Source organism: Oncorhynchus mykiss, chromosome 19 (genome assembly GCF_013265735.2).
Source record: "Oncorhynchus mykiss isolate Arlee chromosome 19, USDA_OmykA_1.1, whole genome shotgun sequence".
NCBI lineage: Eukaryota > Metazoa > Chordata > Actinopteri > Salmoniformes > Salmonidae > Oncorhynchus > Oncorhynchus mykiss.
In genome coordinates, this window is record NC_048583.1 from 40,028,500 (window position 1) to 40,044,719 (window position 16,220).

A 16,220-nucleotide genomic window follows, 5' to 3' on the forward strand; every position below is an offset into this window, starting at 1 on the left:
ACTGGACTAGGACTATTCACAGTCCTAGTCCACAAACACAGGGGCTAACACTACCCAAGGGGTTAACTGAACATGTGTTAGAGTAACCAGGGGGGTTTAGGGAATTGTAGTTCCTCACCTTGCTGAGGAAGGCGGTCCTCTGCTCTGCCTGCTTGGCCATGTGTGAGTGGAGCAGCTGGGCCTCCGTCAGGCTCTCTGTGAGGACCTGGGCCTCCTCAGCCTGTTCCAGATCCTGCACCTCCACCTCCAACGCTGCCACACGGGAGTGCCACATGTCCAGCTCGTCCCACACACGCTACACACACACACACACACACACACACACACACACACACACACACACACACACACACACACACACACACACACACACACAAATGTGATAACACAGTCTCTTTCTGCTATGTACATCAGCCTGATAAACTCTGATCCTAGATCAGTTCTCATATCTGCTATCTTAGCACTCACCTTCTGTGTGCTTTCTGCCTCCGACAGAGAGGGGCTTCTCTGCTGCAGTTTGTCCTGCACTGATCCCAGACCAGCCTTGATCTCAGACACCTTGGCTCCCAGTCTGTGCAGGGGACCGCTCTTCTCCATTACATCCCCTACCTGGGGGGCAGTAAGACAGTCAGACACAAGTAGTGGAAATAAATGTAGCTTGTTCTTGACATTCATAGAAAATATCTACAAATAGACCACATTACAATGCTACAAGCACAGGTAAAGGTTTCAGCTACTGTACCTTCTCCTCTACTTCCTGCAGTGAGTGTGTCACGTCCTGTAGCGGCCCCTCTATCTCCACGGGAACCAGGGTGTACATGTCCGAGTACTTCATCCTCAGACCCTCCATGATACGCTGTAGCACTGCCTTCTGGGTACACAGCTGGGTGTGAACCTCCTGAGGAGAGACAGAGAGGGAGGGAAAGAGAGAGAAAGATGAAGAGAGAATAAGAGAGAGAGAAAGCAAGAGATTGAAAGAGAGAGGAGAAAAAACAAAGTTCAGCGTTCCTCATTCTACCGCACAGGAGGTTGGTGGCACCTTAATTGGGGAGGAACCGGCTCGTGGTAACGGCTGGTGTAGAATAGGTGGAATAGAATCAAATACACCAAACACATGGCTTTCCATATGTTTGATGCCATTCCATTCGCTGCGTTCCAGCCATTATTATGAGCCGTCCTCCCCTCAACAGCCTCCACTGTTCTACAGCCTATACCCTCTCTCTGCCATCATTATGTCTCCAAGGTCACAAACACGCTAATACACATTCATAGATTCATTCACATCCTCCATAGGGTCCAGCTCTTACCAGACAGAATGTACAGCCGAGTATGTCGCACCTCTCTCTCCTGGGCTGGTTTAACTAGCTCAGAAAGGCTTCCTTATTAAGTCTTTCATTCCTGAAGCTACTCAGCATGAACCCTCTTCACCTCCCACCTAGCAGCACACAGCTAATGAGAGGCTATTCACAGTCCTAGTCCACAGACTAAACATAGGAAGATAGGAAAAACACGACCAGTGATGCAGATGAAATACAGCACAACCTGGCTCTGAGACAGGGACCAGGGCAACGCCACATAGGAAGCTGCATGTGTGTATGTGTGTGTGTGTCAGGGAGGTGACATCAGTGCTGGTCTGAGACTGGGACAGATGCACCAAGAGGATCCACTTACAAGGTGGAACAAAAAGAGGCAGGTATGGGGGGGCTTTAGAGCCCTTTCATAGACCCTCTCTGAGTAGAGGGGGGTGGGGAGACATAGAGAAAATGTTGGACAAGACTCAGGTCTTTAGACAACACTAACACTGGTCCCCTCTCATCCACTGAGTACCAAGACAAAGCTCCGGGGAAGGTTGATAAAACTAAGCTAGCTAAAGGGATGAGGGCCCAGCCAACGGTTATATTCAAATGTGGCACTTTGTTGGGAACTCTTTCACTGAGCTAACAGTCTCACTGAAGACCTTCATTACAACAACCTTTCAGCAGTGAAACTCAAAACCAACCGCCACATACAGTTCATGGGGGAATGATAGAATCGGGAAATATATAGTACAAATCATTAATTCTATGAATTTCAAATTAGATCAAAATGTGAACTGTGCAATTTGGAAGAGATATTGTCTTTGTAAATGTTTCCTCTGAGTTGATCATGTTTGTTTGCAGAGCACAGACACAGCATTGTGTTGTGGGTACAGAGATGGGAAATACCTACTCATTAGAAGCCCGTTACGCATGCATCACTGTACAGAGGGGAGGGGGTTGTTCAAATCTCAACTATGCACTTATCCCTATGAAATATATTAGCATTCACAGTAGGCTATGCTATAATTTGTCAAGAACACAAACAACCAAAACCACCTCAATAAGCAACACACTAAATATGAAAAAATATATGGACAATTCCATAAAATACAGTAAATTACTGAAAATGACAAGTAAACAGTATTTTGTCATTAATTCTACTAATTGTAGTCTACCATATGCTTCCATAGGAGGATGATAAAAGCAAAGACCCCAAATGCCATGCTTCAACTGTGGAACCTTTCAATCTGGCACTCTTAACTCCTGCATGCTGCTGAGAATATTTACTAAATTACTACACTCTGCGTGTATAGGTACATTGTGTTGTCCACACTGTGTGATGTTAAGGTGTTGTGAGACAGAGGGTTACCCACATGTAGCTTATGTGTGTTGGGACACTGCTCCAGCTGTGACAGGAGGTCTTCTGCAGTCACCAGCCACGCCTTCACCCCACTCAGCTCCTCCCTCACCTTGTCCCTCTCCTCCACCTCTGTCCGCACCACACACCGTCCCAGCATGCTCTTCTCCTTCAGACTGTAGACACAAACAGACAGGCAGGTCTATAGTGCACCAAACAGCTGGCTAAAGTCTTAGTTACAGTGCCTTCGGAAAGTATTCAGACCCCTTGACTTCCTCGACATTTTGTTATGGTACTGCCTTATTCTTAAATTGATTTAAAAAAATCCTCAGCAGTCTACACACAGTACCCCATAATGACAAAGCGAAAACAGGTTTATAGACATTTTTGAAAATGTATTAAAAATAAAAAACTGAAATACCTTATTTACATAAGTATTCAAACCCTTTGCTAGGAGACTCGAAATTGAGCTCAGGTGCATCCTGTTTCCATTGATCATCCTTGAGATGTTTCTACAACTTGATTGGAGTCCACCTGTGGTAAATTCAATTGATTGGACATGACTTGGAAAGGCACACACTATAAGGTCCCACAGTTGACAGTGCATGTCAGAGCAAAAGCCAAGCCATGAGGTTGAAGGAATTGTCCTTAGAGCTCCGAGACAGGATTGTGTCGAGGCACAGATCTGGGGAAGGGTACCAAGAGATGTCTGCAGCATTGAAGGTCCCCAAGAACACAGTGGCCTCCATCATTCTTAAATGGAAGAAGTTTGGAACCACCAAGACTCTTCCTAGAGCTGGCCGCCCGGCCAAACTGAGCAATCGGGGGAGAAGGGCCTTGGTCAGGAAGGTGACCAAGAACCCAATGGTCACTCTGACAGAGATCACTCTGACAGAGTTCCTCTGTGGAGATGGGAGAACCTTCCAGAAGGACAACCATCCCTGCAGTACTCCACCAATCAGGCCTTTACGGTAGAGTGGCCAGACGGAAGCCACTCCTCAGTAAAAGGCAAATGACAGCCTGCTTGGAGTTTCCCAAAAGGTATCTAAAACAAGATTCTCTGAAAAGATGAAACCAAGATTAAAATATTTGGCCTGAATGCCAAGCATCACGTCTGGAGGAAACCGGGCACCATCCCTACGGTGAAGCATGGTGGTGGCAGCATCATGCTGTGGGGATATTTTTCAGCGGCAGGGATTGAGAGTCTAGTCAGGATCGAGGCAAAGATGAATGGAGCAAAGTACAGAGAGATCCTTGATGAAAACCTGCCCCAGAGTGCTCAGGACCTCAGGCTTGGGCGAACGTTCACCTTCCAACAGGACAACGACCCTAAGCACACAGCCAAGATGACACAGGAGTGGCTTCGGGACAAGTCTCTGAACGTCCTTGAGTGGCCCAGGCAGATCCTGATCTTGAACCAGATCAAACATCTCTGGAGAGACCAGAAAATAGCTGTGCAGCAACGCTCCCCATCCAACCTGACAGAGCTTGAGAGGATCTGCAGAGAAGAATGGGAGAAACTCCCCAAGTAGAAGTGCTGTAATCACTACCAAAGGTGCTTCAACAAAGTACTGAGTAAATGTAAATGTCATATTTAATTTTTCTTATTATTTATGAATTAGCAAACATTTATAAAAAACTGTTTTTGTCATTATGGGGTATTGTGTGTAGATTGATGAGGGAAAAAAACAATTTAATCAACTTTAGAATATGGCTGTAACGTAACAAATTTTCGAAAAAGTCAAGTGATCTGAAAAGCTCTGTATATCACTGTGAATCAAAAACAGCTAGCATGGTACATAACCAATATAACACATAGTCCATTTAAAAAAGAGATTTAAAAAACTCTACTCTCTTACCTTGACTTCATAAGGAAAAGAGTTTCCTTTGGGAACTAAAGCTGACACCAAAATCAGGATGCAGAGCATCATCTCAATTCAGGTATTTAAGTATTTCACAACCTCTGCATCTGTGATTGTCTATCTACACAGTAGGCATGTGTGTGTATGCTGTGGATGACTGAGTAGGTATGAGTGTGCATCTTTCTGCGCTTGTTGTCCTGAGTGGAGAGGCACAGCAACCCTTTCCCGACCCACTTTTCCCAGAATGCTCATCCAAGTGTGAATGTGTGGAGCCGCTGGGAGTTTGAGTACCTATGTCCTGCACTACCACAGAAACACTGATTGGTATGACCATCAATGCAACACGCTTGGCTTTTAACACTTGTCTTAAAGCCTATAGTTGTTAATTCATGCCATATGGGCATATGCTGGCATATGGGGATTTGTGTCTTTGAGAAGTGGGAATTAAGTGTAATATTTGCGGCACCACACACTCAGCTCCTGAAACAACAATACCAAACAATGTGTTTCCTGTCCTGTCTGTTGTATGGTGGTTGACCTCTCACCTGCCATAGCGGTCCTGCATGACCTGCAACTGTTGACACAGCGGGTTGGGCGGGGCCTGCTCCAGGTGGGCGGGGACGCCCAGCAGTCTGGCGATGCGGAGCTCGAGAGCTGAGAGAGCTCGGTGCTCACAGTCTAGCCTGTCCTGGTACTGGTCCCAGTACAACAGCAGCACCTGCAGCTCTTCCCCACACACCTTCTCCCTGGAGTCATTTGGCAGCTCAGCCTCCACTTGCTCCAGCATGATGGACGCTCGCTCCACCTGGAAGGATAACAAGAATTGGAGTTAATGGGTCAGTCGGTAAAATGGCTGCTTCCAACCTGACTTTCTGTGCTGGGTGTGTAGGGAAGAGGGGGGTCTCTCTCTATATTGTGTCAATCATTGGCTGAAAGAGTTTGGTAGATTTTATATCGCAGGGTTGAAAACAATTTAATTTCAACTTAATTTCAAAGCTATTTTTAAGATTGAGGAAGAGGTGTCCAGTATCTATCATGTAACTCACGCTCTTTGTAATATCACTCCATTCGTCTGCCCTCTGATTTGAGTGAGTCTTCAGATTGCGGGTGCAACGCTGCAGTCTTGCCACCTGCCTCCAGAGCGCGCTCACCGCCCCCTCCCTGCTGCAACGGCAACCCTGCTCCGGGCACCACTCCCCCAAACACTTTAGAAGCCCAGTTACAGAGTCCACCTCCTCAGACAGAGCCTGTAAAGGAGAGAGAAAGTGGTGGGTAAAAAATAGATATTTAAAAAAAAGAGTTAACACTACGAAAAATGTGTTTAGCATTCTTTCCCCATACCTTTAGCTTAGCTTGCTGGTCGGTGCAGTCTGTGAGAGAGCTGACTTTGTGAGAGTGACAGTAGGAGAGATGGGTCTCTGCGCTCTTTACACACTGGCAGATCTCCTCATGGCACTTCCTATACCTTCTGTGATACTCAGCACACCTACCAAACACAAGCCACATATCAATCAGGCGTCACATCAATAAGACTACTACAAATGGCATTAAGCATTAGATTGTTGGCTTGACTTGGCAGTTGAGTTTTACAATCATTTCACTATCATGACTGTATCTAAGGTCCTTTGACTCTTAAGAGACAGTTTCTACCTCTGCAGGGCCTCCAGTTTGAGCTGGGCCTGGGCCTGGAGGGTGGACATCCGCACCAGGAGCTGGCTCAGCACCTCCCTCTGTAGACGCTCCACCATCTGGGGGCAAAGGTAGTCATGCTGGAAGGCCAGGGTCTGGATCTGGCTTATATGGGAATGGAGCTGCTCCTCCATGGAGGCCAGGGCCTGCTGGATGTCCCTCAGCCTCTCAAGGCAACCTCCGACTGGGGCTAATGAGGGATGGAGCAGGGCCTCAGCCTCCTGGAGGAACCTGACAGCACCACTCACAGCTCCAGTGTAGTCTCTCAAAGAATTCCGTGCCTGGGAAACGCTCTCCTGAAAAATCATCACAATTTGTTACATGAATAGTCAATTACCTTTTAAATTAGTAGAACATGCATTTAATATGGTTTTGAAACACAATCAACCAAAAACAAAACAACTTGCCATTCGTAAGTCACATTCATTCAGGATTGCATTCTTCAGGTCCATCAGTTCACTATACTCCGGGGATCCATCCTGCTGCCTAGTTCCTTTCTTGCGCTCTAGAATCTTCAACACCCTCAGTCTGCACTCCACGGTCATCCGCAGGGTCACAATCCTCCAGTGCTCCTTGTCGACGGCTTCCTCTGTGGGCTCCACTTGGCATGGTTGCTGCAGCTCCCGCTGGATGTCCCTTAGGAAGGCCAGCACAGCTCTCTGCTCTGACTGGAGGTGCACCTCCTTCAGCAGGCCCCACTCCAGGATCTGGATGTTGTTGATCACAGTCATCTCCCAGGTTTGGAAGCTCTCCAGGTTCTGCTTAAGCCGCCCACGCTCTGCAGACAGCTGTGAGGGATAGAGGTCCTGGGAGATGCTCTGCAGCTCATCGGCAGCCTCCTCACACAGTCTCTTTATCAGAGGGAGCTGAGTGAGGATGACCTGACCAGTCGTGTACCTCTCCTCCTCCCCCCTGTTCTCCTCCTTGGTCTGGAGGACCTGCTCCTCCACATTTTCCCGCAGTTCCTCCACACACTGCCTGAAGGTGAGGTACCTCTCGTGTTCTTTGGCCTTCATACTCAGCGTGCTCATGTTGCAGTGCAACTGGGAAATGACACACAGCAGCTCTTGTTTCTTCTCCTCAGGGATGAAGGGCTGCAGCTTGTCCACCTGGCACTTGTGCTCCATGATCATGTGTTTAAACGGCTCAATGGTGCTTAGAGTCTGCCTGGTGACCGGGAACCTGTGTCTGTTTAGGTCCACCAGCATCTGTCTCAGGCTCTTCTCCACCGTGGTCACCTTCTGCCTAGATGCATCTTGAGTCTGAAGGAGTTCCTCCAGCTCCTGCTGGTTAGCTTTCTCATAGCTGATGATGCTCTTGATGTCCTCCTGGAGGTTTGTGAGTTTCTCATTGAGGAGGCAGTTCTCTGTGATGCTGAGCTCAGAGGCAATGTCTCTGCTCCTCATGAGAAGAGCCTCGGACACAGCAGCCTGTTTCTCCGCCTCTACCAGGGTCTCCTGAATCTGTCTGACTCGGCGATCCAGGTCTTTAGCACTCTGGCCCTCCCCCTCTCCCCTCCTGGAGGCTTCTCTATGGAGGTGACCCACCACCCAGGAGTCCAGGTCTGCTATCTGCTCTGACATATTCTCTCTAGTCTGCAAGCCTGACTCCATCTCCTTCACAGCCTTGGCTAGCTTCTCTGTGGTGGACCTGGACAGACTCTCCAGGCTGACCAGGGAGGAGTGCACCATGGGGACCTCATCAGCCTGGTCCAGCTCTGGGAGCAGCTCCTCCACCTCCTCCACCAGGGCCTCCAGCTGGGCCTGCTTGGCCGCCATCTCCCACTGCAGCTTCTTCAGGTCTTTGATCTGCCGATGCACCCCCTCAGGGAGCAGGGCCACCTTCCTCCTCCGGCCCTCGATGTCGCTCTCCATCTGCTTGGCCCAGGCAAAGGCATCCATCATTACCTTGTGGATCTTATTCATGATAGGGTTGTCACTGCTGGGGGTCTGAGAGGACACCTGCTCTCCAACACGATCCAGCTGCTCCTTGACCTGTTGGAGCCCCTGTTCTATCTGCCTCGTCTCCTTCTCATATAGGGAGCTGTGGGCCAGAGCCTCTGAGCCCTGCTGCAGGTAGAGGTATTTCTGCTGAGCTGCAGTCAGCTCAGCATTCACCATCATCAGCTCCTGGGCCCTCTTGCTGTCCCACTGGATTGTAGTAGAATGGGGTGAGCCTGTAGCCTTTCCTATGACCTCCAGTTGCTCCTGAAGAGAGGAGATCTCTGCGAGAAGGCTGCTGGTTTCCCTGGCATAGCCATTGACACAGTACAGGGTCTTCTCTGAAGCTCTCTCCAGTGACCTCCACTCTTCCTGCAGGCCTATCTGCTGGATCTGTGCAGCAGCTCGCTTTGCCTGGTTCAGGTGGGGGGACAGCTTGGTGAGAGTGAGGGTCAGCTCCCCCATGACGGTCCTGTCCTCCTCCATACCCCGCAGAAAGGAACGTAGCTCCTCAGCTTCTGCTGAGCTGCTCTCCACAGGGGATCTGCACACAGCATGGTAGAGGGGCATTATTTAAAAAAACTGAGCATTATAGACATATTCTCCACTATTCACTAGGCAGTATGACCATCAAATTGTATTGTGAAATTAGAAAATGCCTAATATTCTTACTGATAAAAACTAAAGTAAATCTATTCATCAGAGACTGCAGTGACAACACTCACGTTGTGAGGGCCTCCAGCTCTCCAGACAGTTTCTCCAGAGTGGCCTTGACTGTCTGTGTCTGCCTGTCCGTCTCAGTGACCAGCTGCAGCTGGGCCTCCTTACAGTGGACAGCTTCCGAGGCATCCCACACTGCTGTGCCCCACTGGCTCTCCACATGCTCAAAGGCCTCCCGGTCTGCAGTCTGAGCCTCTCTGGGCTGGGAGAACACAGACACCTGGGTCTGAGCAGCCTGTCTGCATTCCTGGAACCACAACATACAAAACACAGCATGTTCACTCTAGGAATAATGATCAACTGGCTCAATAGGACAGACTTGAAAAGCTTATAACTTAAATATCAACCTCTATGTTGACATTTAAATGGGTTACTATTGTGAACTGTACTGTGGATTATGGTGTGGGTTTCTGTTGTGCATTGCTGTTGTGGTTTTCTGGTGTGTTGTGTGTTGCCATTGGGTTGCGGTTTATTTTGGCCTGGCTCTCACCTCGGCCTCCTCCACCTGCAAAGCCATGGCTGCGGGGCTGAGGTCTGCAGGGCGGTTTCTGCAGCCCAGTACCCTGACCACCAGCCTGCTCAGACGAGCCTGCAGGTCAGCCAGAGACGTGTTCAGAATCCTCATGGGGTCCTCCCAAGGTTTAATCTGTGGGTACACACAAAGAGACAGTATGACCATGTGAACAGTGTGGTGCATGAACAGTGTGGTGCACTTCGACAAAGATTGAGATACTAATAATTCAAGCTATTGTAATACGTTTTTTCCTTGCCAGGGCAATTTTTTCTGAACTGCTCGCACAAACGTTCAAATATCAGACACATTTCAAACACTAATACAAAGCATTACTATCACAAACTGAAAAATGTGCATGTGCAACTCTGCACAGTAACCTTTGAGCGTACCTCAATGAGAATGCTCTTTGGTCCAGTTTGTGACAGGCGCTGGATGTCAGTGAAGATGTCCTGCATGGTGGGTCCTTCTGGTACAGCTGGGGTCTCTTTTTTCACAAAAGGGTCTGGGGTTAGAGTCTCCTTCTTTACAACAGGGACTGCTGCCTCAACAGGAGCTTCTGGCTTCTCTGTGCTGCACACCTGTTGCTGCTATGAAAACCAAAATAACAATTAACCTGTGAATGAATAGCGGGCTTCCAGGCATTCACCAAAGCCTACGTCAAACCTGTGGTGTCAAAAACCACGGTTGGAAGCGGAAAAATAATACTCCCCACAACAACACTCACTGCAGTGAAGTGAACACTAGAGTGGGCAGGATCAGTGTTTAGTCTTTCTGCCTATGACATTATAGAGAGTGACATCATGAGAGAGGCGGGCAGCTCACATTCCTGTCCAGGAGCCGTGTGTTCCGTGCAAACACAGGTAAAGACCTTCCTTATATATATATACAGTGGGGCAAAAAAGTATTTAGTCAGCCACCAAGTGTTCAAGTTCTCCCACTTAAAAAGATGAGAGAGGCCTGTAATTTTCATCATAGGTACACTTCAACTATGACAGACAAAATGAGAAGAAATAAATCCAGAAAATCACATTGTAGGATTTTTTATGAATTTATTTGCAAATTATGGTGGAAAATAAGTATTTGGTCAATAACAAAAGTTTATCTCAATACTTTGTGATATACCCTTTGTTGGCAATGTCAGAGGTCAAACGTTTTCTGTAAGTCTTCACAAGGTTTTCACACACTGTTGCTGGTATTTTGGCCCATTCCTCCATGCAGATCTTCTCTAGAGAAGTGATGTTTTGGGGCTGTTGCTGGGCAACACGGACTTTCAACTCCCTCCAAAGATTTTCTATGGGGTTGAGATCTGGAGACTGGCTAGGCCACTCCAGGACCTTGACCCCGCCCGGGCGGTGTGTTTGGGATCATTGTCATGCTGAAAGACCCAGCCACGTTTCATCTTCAATGCCCTTGCTGATGGAAGGAGGTTTTAACTCAAAATCTCACGATACATGGCCCCATTTATTCTTTCCTTTACACGGATCAGTCGTCCTGGTCCCTTTGCAGAAAAACAGCCCCAAAGCATGATGTTTCCACCCCATGCTTCACAGTAGGTATGGTGTTCTTTGGATGCAACTCAGGATTCTTTGTCCTCCAAACACGACGAGTTGAGTTTTTACCAAAAAGTTATATTTTGGTTTCATCTGACCATATGACATTCTCCCAATCTTCTTCTGGATCATCCAAATGCTCTCTAGCAAACTTCAGACGGGCCTGGACATGTTCTGGCTTAAGCAGAGGGACACGTCTGGCACTGCAGGATTTGAGTCCCTGGCGGCGTAGTGTGTTACTGATTGTAGGCTTTGTTACTTTGGTCCCAGCTCTCTGCAGGTCATTCACTAGGTCCCCCCGTGTGGTTCTGGGATTTTTGCTCACCGTTATTGTGATCATTTTGACCATCATTGGTGAGATCTTGCGTGGAGCCCCAGATCGAGGGAGATTATCAGTGGTCTTGTATGTCTTCCATTTCCTAATAATTGCTCCCACAGTTGATTTCTTCAAACCAAGCTGCTTACCTGTTGCAGATTCAGTCTTCCCAGCCTGGTGCAGGTCTACAATTTTGTTTCTGATGTCCTTTGACAGCTCTTTGGTCTTGGCCATAGTGGAGTTTGGAGTGTGACTGTTTGAGGTTGTGGACAGGTGTCTTTTATACTGATAACAAGTTCAAACAGGTGACATTAATACAGGTAACGAGTGGAGGACAGAGGAGCCTCTTAAAGAAGAAGTTACAGGTCTGTGAGAGCCAGAAATCTTGCTTGTTTGTAGGTGACCAAATACTTATTTTCCACCATAATTTGCAAATAAATTCATAAACAATGTGATTTTCTGGATTATTTTTCTCATTTTGTCTGTCATAGTTGAAGTGTACCTATGATGAAAATTTCAGGCCTCTCTCATCTTTTTAAGTGGGAGAACTTGCACAATTGGTGGCTGACTAAATACTTTTTTGCCCCACTGTATATACAGTCTATGGTCAAGAGGGCACAGGCCCTTTGTTCTTTGTTCAGACTACATTGTATTCTTTAAAAAAACATCTAAAAGTACCTTGGGTAGTTGTCCTTTGCTGCATTATGAGTGAGAACATTACAAGGGAGTAAATATTAACATTATCAACATTATCAAAAGTTATCAACAGCTATCAATGTCATTAACAAAAGACTAAGCATTCTTTGTAGACCCAAGCTACAACACACACAAAATAACATGTGTTTTTTTCCACCTAGAGCCATGCAAACGTGGTGGTTTTAATACAATTTTGGCAATAACATTACTTCCCTGAAGCAACTTCACTCACTGTATTCACTCTCATCTTTCCAACTATTTATTTCACTCTGTCCTCTCTTTGTCTCTCTAGGTAAGACCTCTAACCCTCCAAGCTGCTCTGAGGTACAGGGGCATTCAAAATGTTCTGTCCTTTAGAACAATGTGCCACAGAACCCCAGAGATAAATCAGACTAGAATCATGCCTGTCTCACTTATACAGCTCATATTACAGAGCCTGGAGATAGAACCCCACACGTTCTCAAAACAAACATGGGGGTATTTTACAGCTTTGAGTGAGTGAGCGAGCAATGGACTCACCTGTGGCAAGTCACTGCCATCCGGCTTTGCCCTCTCTGTGCTCTCTGTTGCCATAGCAACACGACCAGGGCGCAGATTCCCAAAACACTTCTTATACAAAAACTTAAGAAGCTTCTTAAGAAAGATAGTTTGTAAATGCAATTCCTCAACAATATATTAAGGTTGAATGATTTTCTTACAAACTTCTCAAATATCTTCTTACAAATCTTCTTAAGATGTTTGTTGCTAGGCAACCGTTTTAGCTAGCTATCTAGCTAGCAGTGGCAATCATGTTAGCATATTTCTTACTGAGATGACTGTTCTAAAACATGTTTTTGGGTTTAAAATAATCAATACTGAAACTTTCAGATGAAGTTTGTGAGTAAATTAAATATGTTCAATTGCTTTCCTGAGCTTTTTCTCTCACTGGCCTGAGTGTAAGGGTTGAGCCATTTTGGAATTAACAACATTTCCAATAACATTATTTTCAAGAATCTAATTTCTTCTTAACTTTTGGCTTAAGGAGAAACATAGGAAATAGCGCAAGAAAATGTTCAAGAACCTTTGAGGAATAGCAACTTTGCTTAATTTTATAGTTAAGGAAAAAATGTCAGAAGGTTTTATGAATCTGGGCCCTGGTCCCTCCTTGAGCTCCTTCCTCTTTCGCTCCTCTTCATCTGTCTGTTGTTTGTCTAATTTGGCCACACTTACCTCTGGCTGGCCTTTAGTGCTGCTCTCCCTGTCTTCTTTTCTGGTGCTCTCAGTTGCAGCTGTAGCTCCATGTTGTTTGATTGGTTGGGCAGCATCTCTCTTTGGCTGTTTTTCACTCACTGACTGACTCTCACTTTCGATTTTAGCTGACTGTTTTCTGTCTGTTTGGGCAGTAGCCTCCAACTTCACCTTTGGTTCGGTCAGACTTTCTTGCACCTCACATTGGTCATGTTCACTTCTCCACTCTTTAGCATGCTCTTCCCAGGTCCCTTTGTCCTCAACCTCAATAGCTCTGTCACTCGTTGCTTTGGAGGGTTCTGGTTGAGTCTGTGGTAGGCATGCTTTGCTAACCTCTGCCTGAGATATGTCAATTTCAGTCCACACTGTCTCTGCTTTCTCTGACTGCACTGTCTTAGTGACGTGTGTCTTTGTTTGATTGGGTTGATCAGAACCAATTACCTTGCTCTCCGGTTTAGTCACAGCTGAAGCTTCTTGTTTGACTGGTATGGTTTTCTCTTTGACAGGGGTGTGTGACAGTGGCTTAGCTTGCTGACTGTCCTGGGTGGGAGACTGTTGGCTCTTGGCTGTCTTCTTGGTCCGGGGCAGTGTGGATGGTACTGGTGCTTTTGGTTCGACTTGTGTCTGGATAGAGGTGACAGCAAGGGGTACAGCCACATCAGCCTTCTGTTTACTTATCTCAGAGGTCAGGGGTGATGCGGAAGGTGCTGGTGGAGTTGGTGCTTTTGGTTTGTCCTCGTTCCCAACAGGCTCTTTCTGGACATTACTCACTGTGGGCAGATCCGGTACAATGTACCGTTGTTCAGTCTCAGTTTTGCTGTCCTTCCATAATTCCTCAGTGTTATACTTGACCCTGTTCTCCACAGCTGTGTTGGGCTGTATGTTAGAGGCCTGGGGTAGAAGGGCCTGGGTTGTAGCCTGCTGGCTCTTGGCTGTCTTCTTAGTGCGAGGTGGTGTGGATGGTGCCTTTGCTTTGTCCTCTGTCTGGGTTGAGGTGACAGCAGGAGGTACAGCCACATCGCTCACTGTGGGCAGGTCCAGTACAATGTATCGTTGTTCAGTGTTATCCTTGCTGTCCTTCCATAACTCCTCAGTGTTATACTTGTCTTTGTTCTCCACAGCAGGCTGTGTGTTAGAGGGCTGGGCTTGCTGGCTCTTGGCTGTCTCCTTGGTACGAGGCGATGTGGATGGTGCTTTAGCTTTGTCTTCTGTCTGGATTGAAGTGACAGCATTAGCAACAGGCTCTTTCTGGACATCACTCACTGTGGGCAGGTCCAGTACAATGTATCGTTGTTCAGTCTCACTGTCCTTCCATAATTCCTCAGTGTTATACTTGACACTGTCCTCCACAGCTGTGTCGGGCTGTGTGTCAGAGGGCTGGGCCTGCTGGCTCTTGGCTTTTCTCTTGTTACGAGGTGGTGTGGATGGTGCCTTTGCTTTGTCATCTGTCTGGGTTGAGGTGACAGCAGGAGGTACAGCCACATTGCTCACTGTGGGCAGGTCCAGTACAATGTATCGTTGTTCAGTCTCAGTCTTGCTGTCCTTCCATAACTCCTCAGTGTTATACTTGACCCTGTTCTCCACAGCAGGCTGTGTGTTAGAGGGCTGGGCCTGCTGGCTCTTGGCTTTTCTCTTGTTACGAGGTGGTGTGGACGGGGGTGGTGCTTTGACTACAGTCTGGAAAGAGGCAACAGCAGTGGGCTGAGCCACATCAGGCAAGTCCAGTATAAGGTCTGGTTGTTCAGTCTCAGTCTTGCTGTCCTTCCATAACTCCTCAGTGTCATACTTGACCTTGTTCTCCACAGCTCTGTCCGGCTGGGACTGGGGAAGCCTATTCTCAGGGTGTTCACTGGGCCTTACCGTGGAGTCCTGTGATTCTGTCTGCTGTGGACTGTGACTGGTGGACTGAGTGTCCGAGTCCATTTTGTCAGTATCAAGCACTACTGCTCCGGAGGATATGATAAGTGCAGTGTCACTGCTCATCAGTGGCCACATCTCTGGTGTCTGCACATACACAGTGTCAGTGTCCAGAATGACAGAGGACAATTTATTTTCTAGTGGCTGCGGTGTGTCGACATCATAACACACTTGGCTTTTTGTGTCAGGGACGTGAGCTTGTTTTACCTGAGATTGTTTTACTTGTGTGTCGTCATGACTACGTTGTTTTTCAGAGTCAATATAAGCATGCTGTGAGCGTAGGGCATCTGTCAAAGATGTCTCCTGATCAAGGCCCTGGTCTATCTGGTCAGTTGCCTGACTAACCGTCTTCACAGTTGTAGTCTCTACTCTTGTAACATGAGTATCACCATGCTCCTTGACTGCAGTTCTCTCTGTCATCAGGGTCTCAGACGATCGACTCTTGGTATCTTGTATTTGGATGGTGGTGGAAGTTATGTCGGTTTCAACCGATCGAGTGGTCACTATCGTGCTCTGTTTAGGCTCTACTGCAGCTTTTGGCACCTGTGTGACAGCAGTTTTATTCTCCTTTGCCAGTTCTTGTGTCATGACAGACCCTGAACTTGGGGCTTCAGTATGCACCATGGCAGTGACAGCTGAAGTCTCTTGTTTGACTGGTATGATTTTCTCTGTGACAGGGGGGAGTGGCTGTGGTATGTTTTTCTCTGTGACAGGGGGGAGTGGCTGTGGTATGATTTTCTCTGTGACAGGGGGGAGTGGCTGTGGTATGTTTTTCTCTGTGACAGGGGGGAGTGGCTGTGGTATGTTTTTCTCTGTGACAGGGGGGAGTGGCTGTGGTATGTTTTTCTCTGTGACAGGGGGGAGTGGCTGTGGTATGATTTTCTCTGTGACAGGGGGGAGTGGCTGTGGTATGATTTTCTCTGTGACAGGGGGGAGTGGCTGTGGTATGATTTTCTCTGTCTGCTTCGTCTTGGCTGTCCTCCTAGGTGGTGCGGCTGGTTTGTCTTCTGTCTGGACTGAGGTGACAGCAACGAGCTGAGTCACATCTATTTTCTGTTTACTCTTCTCAGCTACATCCTGGGAGGGAAAAGGAGAGAAAATATGAATATAAAATGTTGTTGCATTACACAGTTT

The 16,220-nt window shown here is 47.3% G+C and overlaps 1 protein-coding gene across 14 annotated transcripts in view; it reads right to left on the reverse strand.

Moving 5' to 3' along the window:
- Positions 1-16,220, reverse strand: part of syne2b (spectrin repeat containing, nuclear envelope 2b) — a 142,854-nt gene that overhangs the window by 73,374 nt on the left and 53,260 nt on the right. For 12 of the 14 annotated variants that reach the window (XR_005037720.1, XM_036954795.1, XM_036954792.1 and 9 more), the window contains 13 exons: positions 13,152-16,163; positions 9,770-9,967; positions 9,357-9,512; positions 8,872-9,113; positions 6,614-8,690; positions 6,168-6,502; positions 5,859-6,003; positions 5,564-5,764; positions 5,063-5,322; positions 2,672-2,831; positions 743-898; positions 469-609; positions 119-295 (listed from right to left, as the gene is read on the reverse strand). Coding sequence is in view for 13 of the 14 variants with exons in the window: in XM_036954795.1 (XP_036810690.1) it covers positions 119-295; positions 469-609; positions 743-898; positions 2,672-2,831; positions 5,063-5,322; positions 5,564-5,764; positions 5,859-6,003; positions 6,168-6,502; positions 6,614-8,690; positions 8,872-9,113; positions 9,357-9,512; positions 9,770-9,967; positions 13,152-16,163 (7,260 nt within the window). In the remaining variant the exon portion in view is untranslated. The remainder of the gene's footprint in view (positions 1-118; positions 296-468; positions 610-742; positions 899-2,671; positions 2,832-5,062; positions 5,323-5,563; positions 5,765-5,858; positions 6,004-6,167; positions 6,503-6,613; positions 8,691-8,871; positions 9,114-9,356; positions 9,513-9,769; positions 9,968-13,151; positions 16,164-16,220) is intronic. The other 2 variants (XM_036954791.1, XM_036954787.1) reach the window with 2 other exon arrangements.